The sequence below is a fragment of the Leptopilina boulardi genome, unplaced genomic scaffold (assembly GCF_019393585.1).
Source record: "Leptopilina boulardi isolate dan_hultmark-lab unplaced genomic scaffold, ZJU_Lbou_2.1 LbouV2_193, whole genome shotgun sequence".
Lineage (NCBI taxonomy): Eukaryota > Metazoa > Arthropoda > Insecta > Hymenoptera > Figitidae > Leptopilina > Leptopilina boulardi.
Genome location: NW_026137744.1, coordinates 1,211,570 through 1,238,740, shown reverse-complemented (window position 1 = coordinate 1,238,740; position 27,171 = coordinate 1,211,570). Strand labels below are relative to the sequence as shown.

General features: G+C 29.6%; 1 protein-coding gene across 1 annotated transcript in view; it reads left to right on the top strand.

The window, feature by feature from the left end:
• Nucleotides 1-8,736: 8,736 nt before the first annotated feature.
• LOC127277979 (lateral signaling target protein 2 homolog) overlaps nt 8,737-27,171 on the top strand; it is a 42,662-nt gene continuing 24,227 nt past the window's right edge. The window contains exon 1 of the mRNA XM_051299451.1: nt 8,737-10,254. Within this exon, the coding sequence (XP_051155408.1) occupies nt 9,213-10,254 (1,042 nt within the window). The 5' untranslated portion in view covers nt 8,737-9,212. The remainder of the gene's footprint in view (nt 10,255-27,171) is intronic.

Genomic DNA, 27,171 nt, shown 5'->3' with positions numbered 1-27,171 from the left:
ATTTATTTCTTTCTTTTATTTTTTATTCATCGAATATGGCATATATTTATTATAGGACTCTTGTGTCATCGTTAGAAACTTAATAAGATAATTATAATTCATTATGAGTTTTTTTTCACTGAATATATTTTATTTTTAAAATATTGTCACATTGACATTTAAGTTGGTAAATATTAATGTTATGTTTGAATATATATATTTACACACAAAGTACAATATATGTGATGAATAAATGTTAATTTCCCTTATTGGATATGATGGGGTATCCTATATATATATATATATATTACATGCGTATATATATATCTCAATTCCAATTTAATTATATATCTTTCGTTCAACGAGAAATTTATTAGTCGTTGTGATGTAAGAAACTTATAAAGTCTGTTATGGGGATATATATATATATATATATATATGCAAAGAATGTATATTAACAGCGGCGGTAGGTCGTGAAACAAATAAAAAAAATTAATTTACATTTTTCCTAACTAGGTTTTTTAATTGCAAAAATTTTTTATCAACTTTGGAATGAAATTCATATATAATATATAGAAAAAAATGTACCTAAAAGTACGAACAACTTAATTTCGATATATCGAAGATCGATCTACTAATTTTCAATGTATCAAAGGTCAATCTACTAATTTTCAATATATCATCCAAATTCGACATTTATTAATATTTCGACTTGCAGAAGTTCAAGATATTTTTTTTGTGAAAATTTAATTTTAAAAAATTTTGTTTTTTGCTAATTACATTTAAATAAATTTTATTTTTAACGCTTCTTTATTTATTTATTTTTTTGGTTCATTTATTGAGTATAATATAATTGAATGAAATTATAGAACTGATGTATATTTGATAGCAATTTGATAAGGAATGCGTTTATCTAATTTTTTTTTCCATTTATAAATATTTCAAATTAATATATAATTAAGAAATCGATTTAGAAGATCAAAACCGAATATATACCCGCGTGTAGAAATTTTGTCATGGCCCAGAAATGGGCCAAATCTGGCGTCTATATAAAATTGTCATGAAACGCCTTATACCCGATATGGGCCGCAAAATGATATAAGTCACACGGAAAAAAATAGTTCGCGAAACTTTGGTAAACTAGTTTTTCACTTTTGGACGGGCCCAAAGTTTGGAAATCTTTCATTAACTTTTTTTAAGATTCTGCAAACTTTTTTTTGTGCGCGTGCGCAGACATTGATTGTCATGAAGAGAGTGATGAACGCGTTTGTGAAATCTTGGAAAAAGTTAATGAAAGATTTTCAAACTATGGGCCCGTCCAAAAGTGAACAACTAGTTTACGAAAGTTTCACGAACTATTTTTTTCCGTGCACATTTTGACGCTTCCTAGGTCTGGCCCATATTGGATGCGTTTCATGCCATTTTTAGGCCAAATATGGCAATTTCTACACGTGAGTATACTTATATGCAACTGAAAACTGTTCCAAATTTCAATCGGATCGAATCGATTTTATCATAAATTATATACGTAAAGCAAAAAAAAATTTGAATCCAACTGTAATAATTTACTAAACAAGTGTTAGAGAAGGCATAATTTCTAAAGTTATATATATTATATATTGTATATACGCGCATATATGAATAAAATGACGAGAAAATAAGACGACCTTATTAAATTATAAACGTCAGACAAGGTATGCTCGATTGCTTTGCGTCGGGTAGGTACGTGGATTTTTTTTTTTTTGTCAGCGATGATGGTGTGTATAAAAAATCGCATTGAATAAATCGTGTGAGGTATTCTGAATCCGTGGCCGCAGATGAGAGGCGGGAAATTCAAGAGCCAATCGGCTTTCATGAGAGGAGTGGCCAGTACGAGAAACTACTGTTCGAGACTGCGAGGCACGTCGTCAGCGTTGCATGAATAAAGAGACTTACACAATGTTGTTCTGTTGTTGAACAAGGAAAGCATGAATCAAATTGGAAAGGGGAGGAAATACAACGGGAGAAAGAGAGAGAGAGAGAGAGAGTGGTGGGGGGATTAGGGTTGAGAATTACATAAAAGAGGGCAAAGTTAAAGCAGGGTTCTTATGGACTTTTGCGAGCACATATTGCGTGAGTTGCTTGTCTTGTATGTTCTCGTCAATTAAGGATAAATACATATTCTATATCTGTCTTGTCTAATATGTGTAAGACAAGAAAAATGTATATAAATGGAATAGTCGATAAGACGAAGTAGACAATATATCAGCATACATGTATATATTTATCCGTCGTCATACTTCGATTAACATAATTACCATTATATGTGCATATAGAAACTCTTAGTAGTTTACAAGACAGTGATAAATCAGTGGATAATTATGTAATTCGCATGTGAAATTTATTTTAAATTACACGCAAAGAAGTTTTCTACCACAGCAAACTTTGCTAGTTAATACATTGAAAAAATTTTGGTGCCGGCAACTGCCCTAAACGAACGAATTTCTATATTGGCGATTCAAACAGCTACACTAGCGCCACAGTTGAACTAATTTAGGCGTGACTCGCTCTAAAGCAGTCTCTGTTTTGACAGTTTATTTCAAATTATTTAATTATTCTGATATTTTTATTGCGTTTGTAAAATTATTTTTAAGCGTTAAATAAAAAAAAATAATTTAAAACACATGGAGTGCTACAGAGCGAGTCACGCCTAAATTAGTTCAACTGTGGCGCTAGTGTAGCTGTTTGAATCGCCAATACTCAATTAACTTCATTTAATATTTCCCATGAGTCATATTTACCATAATATTTACCATATTTGTTAGTAATACTAAGGAATTTGTTACTACAATACAGATTTGTTACTGAGAAAAATATATGCTATTATACTATATTGAATCAACAGAATTTCTGCCAAAGTTATAAAAATTATTGATTCAAAAACAAATACTATAAAAATTGTAAAATATTTTATAGATATATCCTATAGCAATATGCTTTGAATAAATCATTTTTATACCTTTGGCAGATATGCTATTGATTCAATAGCATATTTTTCTCAGTATAAACAAAGTTTGTTAGATCCATATATAGGTTTAGTGACAATTCATTTTTCGTATAGTAAATTTTTTTAACTAATTTCAATTAGTGACTGACTTTTTGCTTATTTGAATTAGTTAAATTTTACTAAATCAATAGTAATTTTTTTTTAATGTTAGTTAAATTTTACTTATTCAAAAGCAAGAAGTGAGTCACTAATTCAAATTAGTTAACATTTTTACTAATTCAGAGTTATAAAGTATATATAATAATTCATTTTTTTCCGCTGTCACGCAGTTATATAATTATAACAGTCATTTTTCTCTGCGCGCATCATTTTATCTATGAAGAGAAAATTTATTTTCAATTTATTATTATCATTTGACCCCCGCTATTACAATAATACACTAAAGCGTCAATCGAGAACACGTCAGTCGAAAACAGTATATATACGCTTGGTAACACTTGAGGGGAAGTGGGGAAACGGGTAGAATTTAGGTTAGGACTGACGCCAGTGTCGTACTTGTGATTTTTAAATTTAAGGTGTATTCAGTGCCCCACTAGTGAAAATTCCCTATAGATAAAGTTCCCATTGTTGCGCAAGGCACTTATTCATACGGCCCTGAGTGTTTTTATTTTCGAGCGATGAAAATTGCGTCAATCGAGAACACATTCGTCTGTTCTCGATTGACGTTTTAGTGTATATTTTCTCTTATATTCCAATATTCCCATTTTTAAAAGTCAAACTAAACGATTGCCTTAAAAGGACCACAAAATAAAACGATAAAAGTTACTAAAAAGTATATTTAAAAAATATATATCCCTCATTTATAAGTTTTATAGCATCAGTATTAGAGACAAAAAGTCTGCTTTTAATTTTACCTATATATTTCATTATCAAAAAAGAGTAAACATGATTTAAAGGCTTCATCATCGTTGAAGAATTGGAATGTCCGAATATAAATGGAGGAATCATTAGCAGGTCAATGCACGAAGTGATAAGTAGTCGACGTATAGGTATATAGAGGTTGTATAAAAGAGAAGAGAGAATAGAAAAAGAGTAGCCAGTTGATGCTGGTTTATTGGGGTCTTATATCCTTGCGTTTTATTCCTTCCTAGGCACAGTGGTCCTTTCTCTTCAGAAACCCACCTAAATGTCGAGGGATCATGCTAAACGACGGGAGATGAAAGGAACCGACAAATTCAGTGGCGACCTATCATAATAATTTGGTTCGCTCGCGCCTCTTTGTATTAGGATAGAAAAGCCGACCATCTCTTGAGAAAAAGGGTCGGCCGACGGTGCTAAATTGAAGCTGAAAGGGTTCTAAAAAGCTTTTACTGATTTGGGAATACCGCGACGTAATCACGCGCTGGATCATTTATATATATATATATAATATACCATCGATGAGTCATTTTCTTCTTTTACGTTTCATTATCCTTTTATTTTTATTATATATATTCAATTAAACGTCTTCATTTCACTTCTTATATTGATAATTTCAATTTACATATTTTAGGATTATTTCACTTTTATAATATATAAACTCCTGCTTTCTGTTATTATTTTTATATTATGTCAATATTTGGCCTACTTTTTTCGACAACTATTTTTTTTACCTTTTGTAAAAAAAATTAGGAAGTTAACGGCACCAGGAGTTGGGAGTTAAAATTTTCGAGTTAAAAATCAACTCAACAAGAGAGTTATAATAATTAAAGAAACTCCTTAAAACCAACTCCCTAGGCATAAAATTAACTCGTAATGCATTAACTCCCTTCACTTCAACTCCAAAAGGGTGGGACTTTTATAGCATCCCCTAGGGAGTTGAAATTCAACTCCTTTTTTTACAGTGTAGAAATCATTTTTTTACATTAAGATTTTATTTAAATTCTGTGAATGTTTTTGAAAAATGTATCCTTTTTTCTATATAAAATAAAATTTAAATTTATTTCTTGAAGTAGGAACATAATATTATATGTTTTACAATGATTGCATATATGACTTTCTTTTGTGACCCAAATAATCCTGCAGAATTTTCAGTAGTTTTCAATGCTATATATATATATATTATTGAAACTACTGATTTTTTTTAGTTTAAATTCGATTGTTTGGGTTCATATTTCTTGTATTTTTTATTGTAGTTTAATTTATAATTTTAATTTGTCTTAACATTAAATATAATTATAAACAGAATAACTATAATTTTAATTAAAACATATATACTTCACTGAAAAAAAATATTTGTTTGACTATATTATCAAATAAATATACATATATTCATGAAGAATTTCTTGAAGAAAATTTTTCGTTTAAATATTTTTTTTTATTAAATAATAATTATTATTTGAGTTAATTAAATGGTATTTGTTTCAATTACATAAGAAATTATTGATACAAATACAATTTATTTACTTACAAATAAAAATTATTTGATTCAAGTAAATATTTATTTGATAATAGTCAAGTAATCGATAATTTGAATCAAATAATTTTTTTCACTGTTATTACCTAATTTTTAAAAATAAAAAAAAATATATATATATATATTGTTACATATTGTTACAGAGTTAACGAATTTTTTCTATTGTATCAATCCAATTATTTATTTTCTATAGATGCGAATTAATAAAAGCATGCGTTAGTCTAACATATGGAGTTTTTCACGCATATATTTATTGCATTATAGAATTTAATTCAATAAAATAAAATTAAAAAATTTTCTTTGAAACGCTGAGGAAAATATTTTTTTTTTTTTGATTTAATAAAAATATTTATTGTCTTTTATGTGAATTGTATATAAATGTGTTCCTCATATATATATTTTGATCATAATACATATATATATATATATATATATATATATATATATAATGTATTGCACTTTATTCTTTGTATACAAATGTTTATAAATACTCTTTATAGTCTATTATTTTATTATTATACACATATATCGTTTTGTTTTTTTTATTATATTAAAGCCACATTAACCTATGCAGTTAAATAGTCGTTTCCGTGAGAAAAGAATGAAAACATTTGAATATTGAAAAATGTAATGCTTTCTCTTGATGCATCAGTCTCATCATCATGCATGCTATATCAATAGCCTTATTCTCTCATTAATATACACTCCGCAGGACATGAAACCACAAAACCGCATAGACTTATATATATGCGTATATTCTTGCGAACGACAAGAAAAAATAAGAATCCATTATTGGCATAAAATGAAAAGCAGAAATCGGATATGTGTATTATTTATTATAGGGAAATATAATTACATACCTTCAATTTTATAACAAATTAAATATAGTCTTGAATATATATATATAATATAGTATTCTTAATTTTAAGAGAATCGTTGAATCTTAACTCTCAAGGGAGGACTCTATAAAAGTCCCCGCACTATTACCCCTTAGGATCCATCCAATTCCGATTGCCATTAACTGCCAAAATTTTTTACAGTGTACGAAAATGGAATTATACACTTTAAAAAAATTAGGGAGTTAACGATACTAAGCAGTAAAAAAAACGAGTTGAATTTTAACTCCTCGGGGGATGCTATAAAAGTCCCACCCATATTGGGGAGTTAAAGCAAAGGGAGTTCAGATTAGGGAGTTCAACTTTAACTCCTCACACGAGTTGGAGAATATGATTCTCCATTATGAAATAACTCAAAAGGGATCTGAACTCCCTAACCTGAACTCATCCCTTCCACTCTTGGTTAACTCCTTTTTCGAGTTGATTTTTAACTCAAAAAATCGAACTCCCAACTCTTAGTACTGTTAACTCCTTAAATTTTTTACAGTGTAGAAGTTGGGAGTTCGATTTTTCGAGTTAAAAATCAACTTGAAAAAGGAGTACGTTAACCAAGAGTGGAAGTCAGTTCAGTCTCAATAACTCCTTTTTGAGTTATTTTATAATGGAAGATCGTATTCTCTAACTCGTATAAGGAGTTAAAGTTGAACTTCCTAATCTGAACTCCCTTTGCTATATAACTTCCTAATAGGTGGGATTTTTATAGGGGGATGTCTATATAGACACCTCAACTTGAAACTTGTGTAAAAAAGGTGTCTATTTAATATAAAACTATTATTATATATAATGATTTTTATTTGTTTTTTAGTAAGGAAAACAATAGTTTTATTAATTTTTTGATAAATTAAAAAAAAGTAGAAAAAAAACTTGCAAAAACGAAAACAAAAGACGAAAAATTTGCCGAAATTTGAATTTTGCTTGGGTGTCTATAGACACCCCAGTTACTCCTTATATGGTTAAAATCATTGAGTTCATTTTTGCGGGAGTCAGTTATAGGAGTCAAAAGGATTCATATTTTAGTAAAGGATAGCTTATAATTCTCACTACCAAAATTAAAATTCCCATTCCGCACTGGTTTTCATGATATGTATATAAGATATTTTGTTTTGCAGTATACAAAGTTATACTATGTTTTAATATATTTACAACTATAAGCACTTCTGAAAATTTGTAAACCAATATATAGGATAATATAGTATTTTAAAAATTATATTTTGCTAAAAATGATGAGTTGTCACCATCTTGCCATTAATAATATAAATTTTTCCCATGATTTCAAGCAAAAGTTCCAAGAAATTTTTCTCCGTGCGTAAAGTGACTGCTGATAATTTTTGGCCCATTTTAGTATTGGAGATCTTATAGGAGTCTAAAAAAATCACTCAAGATTCATTGCGCAAATCATTGCACTGTAAAAAAAAGGAGTTGAATTTCAACTCCCTAGGGGATGCTATAAAAGTCCCAGCCTAGGGAGTTAGTTTTAAGGAGTTAATTTAATTATTATAATTCTCTTTTTGAGTTGATTTTTAACTCTAAAAATTGAATTCCCAACGCCCAGTGTTGTTAAAGTCCCTAATTTTTTTTACAGTGTACATTGAAAAAAAATTTATTTGATTCAAATAAGTTTAATTTTCATTAGTGAAATTTCACTGATTCTGATTAGGAGAAGATTTTTGATGTAAAACAACTTTAAAAAAATTAAACCATCCCCAAATTACAGATTGAATATTTTTACTACTTAAATGACATATATATATGTGTGTGTGTGCGATGATCAAAAACAGCAGAGAGGACATATATACCGTATATACCAATTTAAAAAAATTCTGAAATATATATACTGACGGGTGAACAATATTGCCACGTGGGTAAAATTTGCAGAAAAGGGGTGAAATATATATATAAAAAAAAAAAATGAATGCAAGGTCACCTTGAAAAAGTAGTCTGATGCCCTGAGGGTCATTGTAATTTTAGGACAGCCAATTCTTTTTTTGATGAACACACACAAAAATATGGCATCTGTTGCCATTATATGTATGTGTGTGTCGTTAATAATGTTGAAAATCGCTGCTGATGCAGGGTTTACTTCTTGGTAGCCCTCGTTAGTGTTTGTTGTGCAGAAGCAACGAATTCATATATATATATATAAATATATTACGTGCTGTATATATATATATATATATATAAAGGTGGGATAACCCACACACAGAGCTGTTTGATCATATATACCATAGTACGAGGTGGAGACCAGCAAGACGTTAAGTACGTCTCGTAAAAATTCCATCGAGCCAGCGTCATTTTGCCGAGGGGCTGACGGTACCAGGGATTGGTGGGTTGGCCTCGCGTTGTAGACGCCTACCTGGCGGTACCAAACGCCCCTCGTGAGCTCCACAATACTTTGATCTTTGCCGTTCAAAGTCACGATTGTGTGTGGCCGTGGCAGAAGACGAACTCCCTCCCACATCGAGACGAGAAGGAGCAACTGGAAGCAGGATCAGTTCAAACCACTTCGAGTCACTCGAGCGAACTGACTGACTGTGTGTATATCGCTTTTGCGCCTATTCGACTCGTTCACTCGGCTTAAGTTTACATTTATTTTTTTTCTATTCAATCCGTCGCGTATTTCATTCACAGTGCAGTGCACGACAAATTGACAGAAACGTTAATATTAATTTCGTTTAAAAGAAAAAAGGAAAAACTATTCTAGGTGTTTATTTGTGTTGTTGACAAAGTTTGGTGATAGTGTTGGTGAATTTTGATGGGGGTTTTTGTTTTTTTTTGTTATTGATTATACCTGTATATGAATAGAGTGTTGCAGTGAGAAATATGTTCTAGATGGAACGAGGATTGTGGAAGAAGGTACCGAGAATTTCGAGTACCTAATCAGGAACTTGATGTGATTATGTGCACGACGGAAATGACGGAAGCGTTTACAATGTCGCCGTCGACAGCTTCTTCCAGTGGTACAACCACTGTTTGTTTGGGATCGCCTAATCATCAGCGATTATCGAGAAGAAATTCGCCTAATCGACCCCCTGAGATACAGGATGACGATGATGAGATTTCGGTTGGTTGTCCAAGTCCACTGCCACTTGTGGTCGTCACACCAAATGATGATGAGGAGAGACTGAGTTCATCGAGAGAGGAATATAGCGAGAGACTGAGTCCAAGGAGTTACCAGGATACAATTATTGACGATGATGACAGGTACTCGAGGGATGATGATCATTATAGAATTCGTGATAGAATAACCGGTTCGCGAATATTGGGAAGTGATGTGACATCATTGAGGGACATTGATGAAGAGACTGAGGACGATGGGAGAAATCGAAATGGCAATGGTAACACGGGCGGTGCCGATGATTATTTTAAGCCTTTAAAACGACTGAAAATGGTGCCGATTCAACAGTCGGACGAAGAAGATGAACGTGAGAGGGAAACAAATGAACGTGGTGTTAAATCTTTCAGTATTCTTGATATTCTATCTCATAGACCAAAGGCTAAAATTGTGAGACCATGGGATACGGCCGAGTCAAATTTAAATCATCATCGACAACATCCACATCATCATCATCATCACCACCACACGCCACATACGGGACCTAGAGATCTTTCCTTAATGGGAATGTCATTGGCATCTATTTCCGGATCCATCAGTGAACCACCATTAAGTAGTTCCTCTTCGTCCGGTAGGAGTTCAGTTTCCGATTCGGGAAGTCCTGATCCTTTGGTGCATCATCATCACCATCATCATAGTGTTCATCATGGATTGCATCCAGGTTTACATCATCCGGCGATGCAGCAACAATTTAAAAGAAAAGCTTCTCAGCAACACAATTCACAAAGTGGACAAAATGGAAAACGACAACCGGGACAAGGAAGTCCTCTTGATGCTCTCTTTCAAATGACGAGCAAAACTTTCGATGCTGGCGAACACAGTCAAGGTAGTTATTTAATTATATAGATATATAAATTATAAAATTATACAATATTACAATGTAAGAAATTACAAATTGATTGATAATGATTGTCTCAATACACGCGGGTATCATTAGTTTTTATTCAACTTGCAAAATGAATTTCCGTCAGGTAACATTTATGAAATTTCAATAAATAATAGAGGCACTAACTATAATTTCCTATTATTACTAGCGTCAGTGATACGTGATAAAAATTTCCTTTCTCGAATAACTTTTTAATATTTTTTTTTGTCGGAAAATTCTGATTAGTAGTCATTGATGTGAATAAGTTGTCAACGAGTTCACTTCCCTGTCATCGGCGGAGTTGATTATTAAAGAGAAGGGGACACATATTAACATATATTTCTTTGAACATATAACTGCGACTGTTACATGGACATTTCCATTTTGGTTCTTACCAATGCCGATTTGTAATTAGATGACTGCAAATTCTTTATGCGAGATGGATCTATTATTATCTTAAATGGCAGGTGTAAAACGCAAATTAAGTTGTTTCATGATTTAGATAATTTGAAACAGTTAATATATACCGCATCTCATATGACATATTAATCTAAATCAAAAATTTTTAACGAATTATGATAGTATAATTTTTATTTGTACTTCTATTTTACAATTGTAATATAAAAAAAAAAGAATAATTTCTGCATTTGTAGAAAAATATCACATTTAAAATATTTTGCTCAAGGGTATATTATCGTGTTTCATCAAAATACAAGCTATCAAAAGCTTATGCATATTAACCACGTATAAATGAATCAATCACTTATTATAACAAGACAGTATATGTCATAACAAGATGATAATTGATCATTAGCATTATTCATGCTACACTCTCTCGTGTGTTGCGATTATTATTATTTTTTTTTTTCATTAATAAAGAATATATGCATTTATTGTATTACGCGCACGTTTTGTCATTCAAATGGATTTGTCGTGTTTTATTCCAGAAATTATATTTTTTTTCCAGCGTGTTAATTTATTGCTTGTTGAGTTATACAAAGATAATGTCTCATAAATGATTCACTAGTTTAAATTATTAATAGGAAAAATTATTTTCCAATTTTATGAAATTTCATAAAGATATATTTTCGAGAATATTTTCCAAAATCTGTTTTAGATTCAATTAAGTACCTGGATTTTATTTTCTAGGACACGAAAATAAAATTAGGTTATTTTGAGAAGTTTAAAAGTTGTTTGGAGATCCTATATTATATAGGAACAAAACCATAAACCCTAGTTTTTCGTAACGGTGGGTCGCCCTTCGTAAATTGAATTTGCCATCATTGCCCAGGATTAAACAGCCTCGTAACAAAGTTCTTTAAATGATCGTCGTAAACTTAAAAATGTTTATGGAAAGTGTGGTTTGGAGGGGATATAATATGGAATACCTAAGCACACTTAAAACCTAAACTAAACGAAAATTTTGGTCGTTTTTACCCTCAGGCATTTTAAGTTGTATATATATATATGTATGCTCTGGCCTCTTTCCTTCTGCTTCTGCTCGAAAATGAAGGGAAAAAAACATATACCTAAAGTGGTTGTTGGCTCCCTTATCTCAATGTATATAATATTCTCCTTTTTGAGCCCATTTTACGCAATCTGAAAGCTTAATATTTATCCTCCTGATCATCCATATTGTTTACGATTCGAACAAGTAAATCGGTTTATGGCACCTCTTTCCTGATCCTTTGTCAACATTGTATATCTATACGATTTAGAGGCTCCAACCGTTTATAAAGCTTCGAAAACTTTCTTTTAATGCATATATAAACATGTGGCATCCAAGTTTTCAGAATATTATATATATATTTATTTTGTTTTATTATTGCATTCACACTTAACCAGATTCTATTACGTAATAAGATTACGTATTGGAGGAAAAAAATTTTTCAATTCTTTCTTTTAGAATTTGTTCGAAAAAAAACTGAAGATTTTTGCACTAACAAAAAAAAAGGATTTTCCATCTTAATATATTCGTGAGGAAACACAAAGTTTCTTTTCCATTTAAAATTTATATTTATATTCTGGATTAGTCCTCTATGAATGAATTTTGTATTACATAGAAATATTGCGTTATTTCTTTATCCTTTTGGGAAAAATTTGTTTCAAAAATATAGACAAAAAATTCTGTCCATTTGAGTGATACATGTATAAACTTTAGAAAAAAAAATTTTTCATTCAAATAATCGGTTAATACTTTATCAAATAAATATTTACTTAAGCCAAATAATTTCTATTTGAATTAAATAAATTGTATTTGAACCAATAATTTCTGTATTTGAAACAAATATAACATTTATAAGGTATAAATACTCTCTATACCGTCACTTATGCTTCAGTAATTGTCACGCAAGTAATTTGAGAATTTAAAGCAATGTATTTAAATAATAATAATTATAATATATTATTATTTATGTAAAAATAATTATTTAATACAAATAAATATTTCTTCAATAACGATAATATAGGCAAGTAATCGATTATTTGAATCAAAATTTTTTTTTCAGTGAAGAAATATGAAAAATTGGGAGTACGAATTCGATCTAAAATGCAACCTATTTAAATTGAAATGATTGTAAATCTTAATCAGTGTCTGGGGGGGGGGGGTAGAAACGAAGGAGACTTTCTCAAGGTGACGTCGAAATCGAGTGCGAGATAGTTAGTTATTGGTGCTCGAGTTCCGTTTCTCGATTTATTTATATTTTTCGCTTATTTGTACCTATATATGAGAAAGTTGGAAAAGAAAAGAATATATGAAAACTCGTATAAGTATATATATATATACGTGACAGGAGCAGGACACGTAAATAAAAATACCAAGTATAGGTTCGTGCTCATGTGCATGTATGTACAAGGAGTTCGTATAATTTTCGGTCTACCTATACAGGGATAATTTATTATTCTCGACTCGAACATATGCATCATTTACATATAGCGTGATACACAAACGCGAACAGCCGACTTCCGACGGCAAAAACTAAATCGTGAAAATAAGTATTTAAAAAAAAGAAGATGAGCTTTTTTCTATCATCCTTTTTTTTTACTTTGACGTATTTTTATATATATAATGAAATTTGCTTCTAAAATTGTGTAAATAAAAGAATTTAAAAACAAAAAAAAAGTTGTTTCATATTCCCATGCGATGGCACATCAAAAAGAGTTACGTCATTCGTTTGGACATTGGGAATATGAAATCGAATATTGAAGATGGTTGCGGAACATTATTTGATACGTGTTCAATTATGGATTCAAAGGTTGAGAATTCAAATTATATTACTTATATTGTGGTTCACCAATATATATAGTGGATGGTGGAGGAGGAAAGAGAGTGTAGATCGATGGCTAATAGCTATATAGATATAGGTATTGCCCTAGCCTGCGAGTTTATGGGCGGAAGATCAGCAGATGCACATCTCATCTCGAGAAACTCGGTATAGAAAGAGAGAGAGAGAGAGAGAGAGAGCCTTCTGCACGGTAGCCTCACGTTTCCGCAATTTACTTCTTATTATTACGCCCTCTATATTTATGCGGCATTCTTTTCCTTCCGCGGTACCTTTTCGATTCAACTCATCCTCTTTCTCTCTCTTTCGTTTCATTCTCATTTTGTCTCCACTCTCCATTCTTCGTCGAATGAACTTATCAAAAGTATCATTCATATATTGATATATTATTATTATTATTATTATTACAATTTCTTGACGAAATTATTAAAATTGAAATAATTTTATCAAAATAATACATTGAAATACTCCACTCAATTGAAATTTTACGAATAAATGATTAACAAAATTCAGCTTATAATAATAGAATTGAAGAGAGGGATAGAGAATAAAGTGAACACACTGAGAGTAGAGGCCACAAATACATTGTATTTTGCGTCCTAATTCGAAACACATTTGCAGAAATTGTCATTCCATTCTTATATATAATTTTTGACCTTCGCTTGCATAATAGACCGAGAGCAATAATTTTCGCTTTAAACTCTCGCAGCGAGCGCAACAAATATGTTCAACAATATCTGTTGGAATTGTCGTGTGTGTGTGTGTGGGGGGGGGGTTCCGAAAAAGCTTAGAAAAAAGGGAGAGAGAAACACAAAATAAAACCAGAAGCAATTTAAATTTTTTTTTTTTTTTCAAAAACCACTTGAATATACAAATTTATTGAAGAGAAGGGTCGTTCTTCAGGTCAAATTGTTGTGACATTTTACCAAATATACAAAATACCATCCGCCCTCTTGAAACTTTTTATTCATGCTTCAAACTGGCACCCGCTGTTAAATATGGGGCCTCTCCATTCACTTTTCAAATGAGCCTTATTTTGCAGACACGTTTTTTCTATTTTTTTTTTATTTTTATCTCATTCGTTTTGAAAACGTGACAATAAACATATATTGAATACTTTGTGTGAAATTGAATTTTTCTAAAATCACACGACATATATATATATATATATATGCGTGGGAATAAATTTATGCAATAATTGTATCGAAATTGTCACTTAAACAAATTTGACATTTAATCTTTTTATTTAACCGAATCGCTATTTTATTGAATTGTTTTACCAAATTGCACATATATTTAAACAAAAAATTGACATTTAATAGAAATGTCATTTAAGCAAATTTTTATTAAAACAATTTGCTAAACATAATAATCGATTTTCTTTTTTGACAAAATTTTTATTTAACCGAATTGCCGTTTTGTCTAATTATTATCATTAATTCAAAATGAAATTTACATCCAAATTGCCAATTAAACAAACTGACATTTAACGAAATTGTCATTAAATCAAACTACCATACATACATATATAACTATTAATACTTTGTCATTCAAAAAAATTGTCATTTAACTAAATATTCATTATTTCGATTTCTTTTTTTTTTTGACAAAATTGTCACTTAACCGATTTGCAGTTTTTCTAATTGTCAATAATCAAAAATGTAATTTATATCTAAATTGCCAATTAAACAAACGGATACTTAACGAAGTTGCCATTTAACTGAATTGTCATATTAAATCACTGTCTCATATATATATAAAAACCAATTTGTCAAAAATAATAACCGAAAAATAATAACAAATTTGTCATTTAACCGAATTGCCGTTTAGCTAAATAATTGCCATTAATCCAAATTGTTATATATATTTAACCGAATTTAACAAAATTTCTATTAATTTGGATTGTCATTTATAACATTTATTTTCTAAGCATTTATGAAATTCGATCAAGTGTCAATTTGGTCAAATAAAAGTTCAGTTCAATGACAATTTGGTTAATTTTGTTAAATGTTAGTTCAATTAATTGAAAACTTCTACAAATAAAACGATTAAATGAAATTTTATTAAATGAAAATTTAGTTAATAATGACAATTCCATTGATTGTTAATTCTATTAAGTGTCAGTTTGATTAATTGGCGATTCGGTTAAATGACAATTCGGTTAATTCTGTTAAATGTCAATTTGATTAATTATCAATTCCGATAAATGTATGACAATTTACTTTAAGGATAATTTAGTAAAATGTATATATTCTATTAAATGACAATTCGGCTAAACGGTAATTTGATTTAATAATAATATTGTTAAAACGCAGTTTTGTTAACTAGCAATTCGTTTGCATGATAATTCTCGTGGTTAAATATCAGTTATCTTAAATGGCAATTTAATTTACAGACAATTTTTTGTCAAAAAGCAATTCAATTACAATTTGGTCTCTCATTCCTTTTTTAATTTGGTGATTCGACAAATATATAATGTACATATATATATATATATATATGTATTTGTCTCTTTCAATAATGCGTTCAATAAATATACTCTCAGTGGGAAAACCCATTAGAATTAGCGGAGAAAATTTATTCCAAAAGAATTGGTATAGAAGAACTGTGTATAAGTAACTTGCCACCTATTGCGGGAAATAATTCTCAATTAGTTGTAAATCGCGAGTCGCTAAGTCGTATTTATGTCGTGTTGCTTCTCACAGTCTTGGGATTTATATTGGACAGAGAGTCGGGAGATTTATGTTGTCGATCCGTCTCAGTTTGTTCGTTGGGGTGTTCAATGTGAGACCCGCGCAGCATCCAATCATTTGCAATTCCTCGAGCTATATAGCGCTCTTAAGACCAAACGATATAGCTCCCAAGTGACGTGTGTGACGCATAAGTTTGACTTTTCGACAAATATAGTTGCCCGCATCAAAAGTCAACAGAAATAAGTCGAGTTTAGTTATCCCCTGATTTTTTGTCAAATATAGAAAATATACAATTTAATTGCGATTAAATAAATATACATAGATCAATTTGTATTACATTTATACTAATATGATATAGCAATATTAATCGCGACTTTTTCACATTTCTAATTAATATTTGGGAATTTATTTATTTTTTATTCCTTTTGGAAATTTATATATATGAAATGTTTTTTTTTTTAATTTTCATTTTAGAATTGATTTTGAATAAAATTTTTTTCGCCATATCTATATAAAGAAAGTTTTTAATAATTTGTTGATAGAATATTTCATTCAAAACACAGAAAATTAAAAGGCATTAAAATAAGCTGCAACGCTTATTATTTTAATCCATTTTTGGTATTAAAATAAACAAAATTGGATTAAAATAATAAGCGTTGCAGCTTATTTTAATGCCTTTTAATTTTCTGTGAAAAATATTTCTTTAAAAATTGTTAATCTTAAACGTTGTAAAATTTTAGTACTATAAAAAAATATTAATAAAAAGCAATAGAATTTTGTTTTTATATATCTAAAACATGTATGCATTTCTTTTTTAACCCCTTCGCTGTGAAGCAAAAATCGTGTTTCCGTGCCACCAGTGTGCAAAAAAAAATTTTTTTTTTTAAATCTTATATTATCATATTGTATGTTTTTATTAACATTAATATTATATTAAATAAAACTATTTTATTTTTAAGATGCTGCTATAGCGGTCATGCACACTGGTGGCACGACTTATTTTTGCCTCTATAGAGGTCAGTAACAGTGAAGGGGTTAAATAGAAATAAATAATTATTGTTTGTTTCTACATTCTAATAAATTTTTATTGTTTAAGTAATTGAAAAATTCTACTTTTATGTAATGACGCATATACTCAATATACGCACATAAATATTTAATTGTTTCATATATTCATATTTTAACAATGGAAAATGTAAATTTTGTAAAATTATCTTATAATTTTGTTAAGTTTACAGAAATACATTATGCGTCACAGAACAAAAACAAGTAGGGTTTTTGATTCATCGAATTTGTGCGCGTATCGTTATCCGCTGCTTTATGATGATCATCATTTCATGCCAAGCGCACCAATCATCCATCCCACTGTCAAATGGTTTTCGATTGGCGGCTTGTCCGTGAGTCGGGGAATATATACATATCTTTCTTAAAAACTGCACGAGATTGCGGTAAGCGGTCAACGCAAAAAAAAAAAAAAAATTACGTTGGCCCAAGAGAGTCGGATCTTATGATCATGCGGCGAAAAGAAAATTGAATGCCAACGGATTTTTATGACTCCTTGAAAACCGATTGCCGATAGCGTGCAATGATCTTGCGAATTGACGTGGTTCAAAATTGATTTTCGCGTGTCACGTATTTTTCGGACGGTAGCTCCTAAGTAACAAAAGTGACCAAAAGAGTCATCTTCTCTCTTTTTCTTTCTATAAATATATATGTATGGGTATATATATAGTGGCAAATGATGAGGCGCACACACAAGAGAGATACCACAAAAACAGGACGCAAGAGGAGGCGCGCGATATATACCTTGGTTATACTTATACGTGCGTAAGAAAAAGGGGGGAGGGGATCTCGGGCAATAGAGCCATAAACCTTTACAGCTCAGTTCAGCCATTGTTTCGTTCGAATTCGAAACTTCCGTTTGTAAAGCGACGAGTCGTGGTGAAGCCACGAGTGAGCTGACCACGATCATGGCTTCCGTCCAGACATGTTTATCGTAAACTTCTTCATTCCTATCCGCAGCAACAACAATTTTCTCCACATAGGTCTCTTTTAAAATCCTTATTTTCTCCTGTATAAATTTTCCTGTCAAATATTATATATATATATAATTTTTTTTCTTTTTCACGTCGACTAAATTTACATATTCTTTGTTATTGCCTCTTAAACGAAGAACCATCGTTATTCATATATACGGAAATCGGATGTTTTTTTTTGTTTTTTCTTTTTTTTTTACAATAAAATCGCTATAGCTAGAAGAAAATTTATTAATTGGATCTTTGTTCACATGGAAAATGAAAATTTTATTTTCAAAAAAAAATATTTACCGTATTTTAAGAGAAGAAATTAATCTTACTTTAAGTTGTAAAACTTAAACTTTTGGAATATTTAGAGAATTGATAAGAATAAGAAATCAGCGCTAGGAAAATTAACAGCTTGGAAAATATTGTAACTTATAATAATAATAATAATTCTGTCCTTAAAATCATACCACACGAAAAAAAAGTAGAATTTTTGCCCCAAAATCGGTATAAAAATTACCTGCAACAAAATTTACCCAGCGTTTTTTCTGTGACAGAATTTTTTTTATACATATAAGATTTAACGTTACACTGTCACTGGAAAAAAAATAATTTAAAAATACTTATATTTATAATATGGCAATTTTTGTTGATTGACAATTTTTTGTAATAATTTTTTCAAAATTTTTGTTTACTTTTATCCATTTACAAAATTCAATTTTATGCATGATTTATGCACAGGTAATTTTATAAAAAAAAAATATTCTATAAAATTTCAGCACAAAGTTTTTTAAAATTTTTAAAATAACTTTTATCCATTAGATATGAATCATTTTTTAAAAATATTTCTCAGTCGCATTATATTTGATGTCAGAACGTGTTTCGCCGTCCCTTTTCATATTATATATATTAATATTAATATAATTAAAATTCAGTATATTTATTTCTTGATATAAAATAAGGTGATTTAAATTATCGAATTATTTATACGCGTCCAAAAATAGAATCTTATCGTGTTAATATATTTTTTCTCGTTTTTCTTTTTTTTTTGATACTCCGCACCTCTTTTCAATGATTTTATCATAGAAAAATATGTAAATTCGAGTATATTAGTCTGTGTGTTACTCGACATTGAAATTGGCAGCATAGGGGCGGGACGTTACGAGTATAAATTGTCTAATTAAGGACATGACACGAGCAACGTTTTCATGTTCATGTAACATTAATCTAGGACAAACATGGCCGTCGCAAAGAGTCTACATCGAGTAAAGGTATCATGTCCAACTTGCTAATGACTCGAGAATCGATTAGGCCCAACACTCTTCATTCTCACGGCGCTGCTTTCTCGTTTACGTCAGCTGTATATACTGCATGATGCATATATGTTATAGCTATAATCTTAGAAAGAGAGAAAAAAAGCTTTTCTTAGAAAAAATCTGCAGAATTGAGTTTATAACCTATCTTTCAATTTCATATTTTCCTAAGAATTATTTTGTATTCTACAGTTGATCGAGTGCATATATACATCTAAATTACATATATACGAATTTAAAGAATTTTTTCTTTATATTTACTCAACTATTTTTGATCAAAATTATTATATTTATTTGAAAATTATACGCATTTTGTAGAATACACTTTTTTTCCCCTTTAAATTATATAGGGTGAGTGTGAACGTAGGTAAAATTATGAATATTTTATCACTTTAGATATATATCTATATATATATCATTTGAATTAAAGATGCATGCGTATAAAAATTGTGTGTGTATATGTGTGCTTTCCATTATATTGAGTTCAAGAGCGGTTGCTTTTTCTTTTTTTTTGTTTTATTGTTTTTCTGGTTTCTTTTGTTGTATAGTTAACACCTTTCTTTCCTGGCGGCAATTAGCACTGCCATAAAGCTCAACACACCGAGCAACCAGCCAGATGCCTATCCTATGCTTGATTTGCATGTAAAACATGGCCTCTTCGCTCAAGAGCCGAAAAGTAAAGAACTCGCGCACTCGCTATATATATATATATATATAAATGTCTTATAATCATATATACACGCGATGAGAGTCAAGGGAAATTCATTTATTATCTGCCAGGGGTTATCAAAAATTTTCTAAAGGAACTATTCTTCATCTTGTTTATCAATCTCGATGAGTGATAGATAGAAGGGCATTCATTATAAATACCAATCTAATGTTTTTTCATGGTCTGAGAAACTTGTAGAAAAAGGAAGCCTTTTTTTTTACATATTATGTTACATGGACTTTATCAAGAAACTTGAGATTTTAGATAAGGACAGGTGTGGATTAGACAAGACAAACTATCAGCTATTCTTCTCTTTTTAAGAGGCTTTGTTTTATTGATGTATAAGTACAATGGAAAAAAGATTTATTTGATTCAAATAATCAGTTAATTACTGAAAAAATTTTCATTTCGAAAATTAATATATTGTATTTCAAAATAGGGTAAATTTCTATATTATTTATAGGAACGTAACAGTTTCTGGTCAACTAATACTGCGAAAATTAGTATGGACCATATAAGATAATATTTTCTTTATTATTTGGTTAGAAACTATGTTAACTAAATAGTACAAAAACAGAAATGTCCTCATTTTGAAATATATACCTTATATGTTATATTAATTTTTGAAATGAAATGTCTTTCAGTGTGTTATCAAATAAATATTTATTCACAGAAAGTTATAAGGGATTAAAATAAGCTGCAACGCTTATTATTTTAATCCAATTTTGCTTATTTTAATACCAAAATGGATTAAAATAAGCAAATTTGGATTAAAATAATAAGCGTTGCAGCTTATTTTAATGCCTTTTAATTTTCTGTGTTTGTGACGCGCGCTCTGAAGAAAGGTGTCCAAGAAACAAAAAATTATAGGTTATGTTTGTATTTTTTTAAACGAAAATACATAAAGTGAATCAGCTGTCAAAACTACTACCACTTTTTTCAATTTCACTTCCACTTTCATTTCCATTTTTTCTAATTTCCACTTCCGCCTCCACTTTTACAAATTTCCACTCCCACTTCCATCTCCACTACCATTTTACAAATTTCCATTCCCACTTTTATTCTTATTCTTTTTCCAATGGAAATGGAAGTGGAAATATAGGGTTTGAATAAAAAAAAAAAAAAATTTCAGCTTAAGACATTCAGGATGTAATAAACCGATACAAAATTATTCTAAAAATAATAATACACCACCTTATTTAAAGAAATAAACAAAAATGAGTTGGCAGTTTTTTTTCAATGTGGGAAAATTGTCGGAACTGAGAAATAGAGTGCAGTCAGGTAATCGTGCGACGTTTCACGGGATATCGCGTTCGTTCCGTCGGCGACGACGGTCCATGAGGACCGAAATGAGATTTTTTTTTTTTTGGAAGAGAAGGAGGAGCGGGGGTATATCGTATATAGTTGGTCGCATAAAAAACTGGAAGAAACTATGAATCACCAAGTTAACACGGCGCCGACAAAGGCTAGCCGAAGATATTATATACACACTCATTCACTGAGTTGCTCTCTTCTCTCTTTCTCTCTCTCGGGTGGTAGTGAGCATCGCATTTACACATAAGCGTCTACATTATACTCGCATTAGCCAGTCAGGCTGCCGCGATCAGCCCGGCTAACCGAGAACGACCTAGCGAGCGGCTGAAATAAATAATGAACGGTAGGTATACTCTATATATACGTATAAGACACAAGAGAGGGTAGCATATATACAGGAGAGAAAAGACGGGGTCAGCTCCAAAGTTCTTTCCTAATTATACTCCCATGTTGGGTCATGTATATGCACGCACTCGCCGGTAACGTTCTTGCTTTTCAAACTCATTGGATATATGCTGTGTGTTTTTATATATACATGTACACAGAAGTCTAGACAATTTTCTATATAACGTTTTAATTGAACTTGTAATGAGTTCATTCTTGTAATTTATTTAAACCCCTACAACACTACTGTGTATAGATGATTTTGTCTATATATATATATATATATATATTAATTCAGTGAAAAGAGATTATCGATCTTTTCTGGGATACAAAAGGGTCTATATTATATATAATGTCGTATCTTTGAGTTGTATATAAGTAAAGCTTATTATTGTCAGGAATATAAGGCTTTGAATATTTCAATACTTTAGCAGGTGATTCTGAAGAATTGATTATTATTAAACCCTTTGAAAATTGAAAACGTTTTTTTATATATGAAAGATTATACTTTTTCCAGATAAAACATTTATAAAGATTATATTTGTTGGTGTAAAATATATATAAATATAAAACAAATTCTCTGTTGAGACTATAAATATTGTATGCATGGAAAAAAAATAAAGTAATTTTTACTATACTGTTCTAGTATTATACTAGTAAAATCTAAACTGTCTGAAACTTCTGCGCATCTCTATGGTAAGTTTTGCTTCAGAAATATAGAAAAAATTACTCATGAAATAGTAAAGTTTACTCCGAAAATAGTAGTTTTTTACTATTTCCAGAGTAAAAGTTGCGCCAGAAATGCACAGAAATTTCGGACAGTTTAGGATTTACTTTGTAGGTATAGTAAAAATTACTTTATTTTTGTTTTCCATTTTTCTCCGTGTAGTATTTAATAGGAAATTAACTTGTTTGGCACAATAAGAATTTATGCAGTCACACACGTAGTTCTGATGCGGTGCAAAAGGTCTCTCAGTGTATATAGTTTTTGTTTGGTACAACAAAAATTTGGTACAAAATCATATTATTTATTGAGACAATAACAATCTGTTAAAACATGATTTATTTGGTACAACAAAAATATGTGTTTTATAACATGCATAAATTTACTTGAACCAAAATTTATTTGTTATTCCAACAATTTGCGTTATTTATCAAAAAATTTTGTTTTGGCAAAAAAATATTTGTACAATGTAAAAAATTAAGAAATATCTATAAAAGTTTATGAATTCGTGTAATGTTTATAAGTATATATAAACGTATATATTGTATAATTGTAGATAAACCCGAGTTTTATTGCGCTTGAGCTGACAGGATCTTGAAGATTATTTGTTAGCAGATATAACAGGCTTGTCTGTCAGCTCATCACGTGCACGAAATCACGATAGAGTCGTGCAGAGATTTCTGAGCAGAGATTCTATATTTATTGGCTCAAACTTCCAATATAACTTCGTGTTTTGCTGCATGAATGAAAAACAATTACAGTTTGACTGGAGCCTAATGGCGCGTGACACTTATTCGCGCAATTTTAAATATCAGATCAAGCGAGCAAAACTCGATAAAGTTTTAATGTGAAAATTCGATACGCACAGCTATAATAATTAAGTTCTAAATAGCGGGAAATTTTTATTCATTGCAAATATACTTTATACTAATAGATTTAAAAAAATTTCTTGAATTTATATATCATTATGAAAATATTAAATAATAAATTAAATATTAAAGTGTTTTCAAAAATTACATTAGAAAATAAAATATAAAATATACATCAGAAGTAAGAAAAATAAATCAATTTAATAAAATTAGAAAAAATTGAAATTATTTTTAAATAAAAGATAAATTATATATATTGAAATAGAAATAAAGGAAAAATAAAAAAATAAAGGTTTTATATAAAAAATTGATTGTGAATCCATATAAATGTGGAGCAAAATTAATTATTGAAAGTAGTAAAGAGAATATGGTTTAAGAATGAATTCTAGAATAAAAGGTAATTACAGAGTAATTTATCTGATATGAAATGTATATTTATAGACAAAGTACGGAAGAGTATATATACCTATATATATATATATATAAACTAGTTCGACGTCCGTATAGTAATCCATTATTATTATTATTATTTGTAGAATGGTTAGTTTATATATATATATATACGTTGTGCGCATTGTAATGACTTGAGTGTGCCAATCGTGAGACTTAGCAACCGTGGCTTAATTAAATCCGTTAATTTGAGATGACTAATTCATTTAGCCAATCGGATATAGGTATATTCCACCTACTCCAAATGCCATAACCATACGCAAGAGTTAACTGAGTTAGCAAATTAGCTTCTATATATATATATGCTTTATTGTAAAAATCTACACTCATCTTGTTAAGTCTAATGATATAGTTATTCTTAATTATATATATATATATATATATATATATATATATATATATATCGTTTGCGTCTTTGAAAATAACATTATATATTACTTTACTATATTTATAGAGAGGAAAATAAGATTCTCATTTATTTTTTTAATCAAAGATCTTTAAATTTATAGAAATAAAGTCGTTTATGCTATTTGAATTCTGCAACGTTAATTTAATAAAATATTGTATTCAATTTTTCCTTTTTTTTAAATTTGGCGCTATTATCCTTGTGTTTAGATTCACAAGTTCCTAACCTAAAAAACGTTTTTACTTATGTTCACAGTCCACGAGTGCGAGTGAGACAAACTTAAGCGTAAAGCATGCTTTTCTATATAACTAAGCTTGGTGCTTTTCTTACTCTCTCTCTCTCTATATATATATATATACAATAAATTGGTCTTAAATTTCCACAAAAACTTTTGCTATTTACTTTAACCTTCGCCGGACTGGATATTTTTTATATACACGGTTGACAAGATCCCACCCAGGGTGGGCCAAATGTTTTCTTCTTTGTATATTGCAATAAAAACTTAGAATCATTCAGTTTTTTTTCCAAAATTGTTATATGTTACCAAATAATATATTTTATTAATGTTTTGTTGATTTTTTATTTGTTTAAACAATTTATTATTAATAATTTATAACTTTTTCAAATATACATACGACAGTAGAAGAATTTTATAAATTTGTTATCTTTTCTTCGTAGTTATTAATTCAAAGGTTATAAATAAAATAAAATATATAATTCAATTTGCAAACATTTATTATGTTAAATTGTTTAAACAAATAATTGTTTTTATTTATTAACATTTTTTATAATTTTCCTAGAAAAATGCATTATTTTTTCCTATTGTAAAATTAAGAAAAAGCTGCATCTTTCTAGGTGCACTACAAAAAAAGTTAGTAAATAATAACAATAATTGTTTAAACAATTGTTGAATTAATAATTTTACATCAAATCTATCTTTTATTATATTCCGCTTGATAAATTGCAAAATTAGAAAAAAACTGCATCTTTCTAGATGCAGAACAACGAAAGTTAATAAATAATAACAATAAATTGTTTAAACAAATGAAAAATGCAATATAATATTTTTTATATCTATTATTTGACATCATAAAACACTCACAGTGAAAAGTCTGCATGATTTCAAGTCTTTTTGTAAAATAGAATTAAAAAAATATCTGAATCATCCCGGTTATCTCCGTACATACATTGATAAAAGTTATAAATAATCAAGAAGAAATTTTTTTTAAAAATTTGTTTTTACATTTTTTGAAAGTTCTTAAGATTTTGTTTAGTGACTTAAAATCACGATTCAATTAAGGCAAAACTTTAGAAGATATGGCAATTTCAATTTGTCTGGCCCACCCTGGGTGGGCATCTTGTCAAGCGAAGGTTAAAATAGTGTACGTTTTTTTTATTCTTATGGAAACTTTGATATCTTTTTTACAATTTGAGCAATTTGTATTACCCGGAATGTGATAAGGTATTCTTGCCTTTGGTAATACGAAACATATTTTCTATAATTCTCCATAGCTTTCATATACATATATACGTATTTACTGGAATAAAAGTATATATACATATATAGGAAATGATTTAGAATTTCCGAGATTAACGAGTCTTAAAGCCCGAGCAACGCAGTAATAACGAGATATCGAACAAGCCACAAGATATCAAATTTCCCCCTTAAAGACCCAGGAACAACGGGGTTGCAGGGAGGCGAAGAAAACCTTCACTGAACTTATGGATATATATATTTGAGTGCACATCGGGCACACACGATCCTCATTATACTCTTCGAATACACGTCGATCGTTAAAACCTATCCGCGATATTATATATCAGCATCGTTAGTTTTTCTCTATTAATATTTTATATATATATATATATATATATATATATATATATACGTTTATATATCTTTTTATGGTTCAGAGAACACTGGAAAAGGAGAACAGAATATATTTTAATAATATATATAGTTTTCTTGTTATTTTTGTACATTTTCTGCATTTCATATTTATGGGAATAGTTTATTTAATGTAATTAATTTCCTTTTTTTGATACAATAAAAAAGTTTTGTTAATTGAAATAAAATTTGAATAATAAATATTTGATAAAGAGGTACTTTTAAGTTTATGTACTTGTGTTAACCCAGATAGCACGTAAGTTTACAGCAACCTTGCGGTAAGCTTTAAATGTCCCACCTGGCCCAAGCTTGCATGGTAAGCTTATCGACTGATTGCAGTGTAAGGTTACTGCAAGATTGCACAATAAGATTATCGTAATATTGCGCAATAAGCTTGCACGGTAAGCTTGTAGCAAGGTTGCCAAATAACCTTGCTTTGAACCTAAAAACACTTTTTTTTAAATGTTTCATCTAATTTATATAATAAAATTATGTAAATTAGACGAAACATTAAAAAATAATTTTTTAGGTTTAAAGCAAGGTTATTTGGTAACCTTGCACCAACCTAGCTATACAAGTTTACCGTGCAATAAGTTTACTGAGCAATCTTGCATGTAACCTTACACTGCAATCTTTCGGTAAGCTTACCATGCAAGCTTGGGTCAGGTGGGGCAGCAAGCTTACGTGTGCTATCTGGGAAATGAAATAATAACTTACAACACAGCAGCGACATCACCATGAACTAAAATAATGGCGCCAAAATTTAAAAAAATAAATAATTTTTATACTTGATTAATTAATAAAAATTATAACAAACTTAAATAAA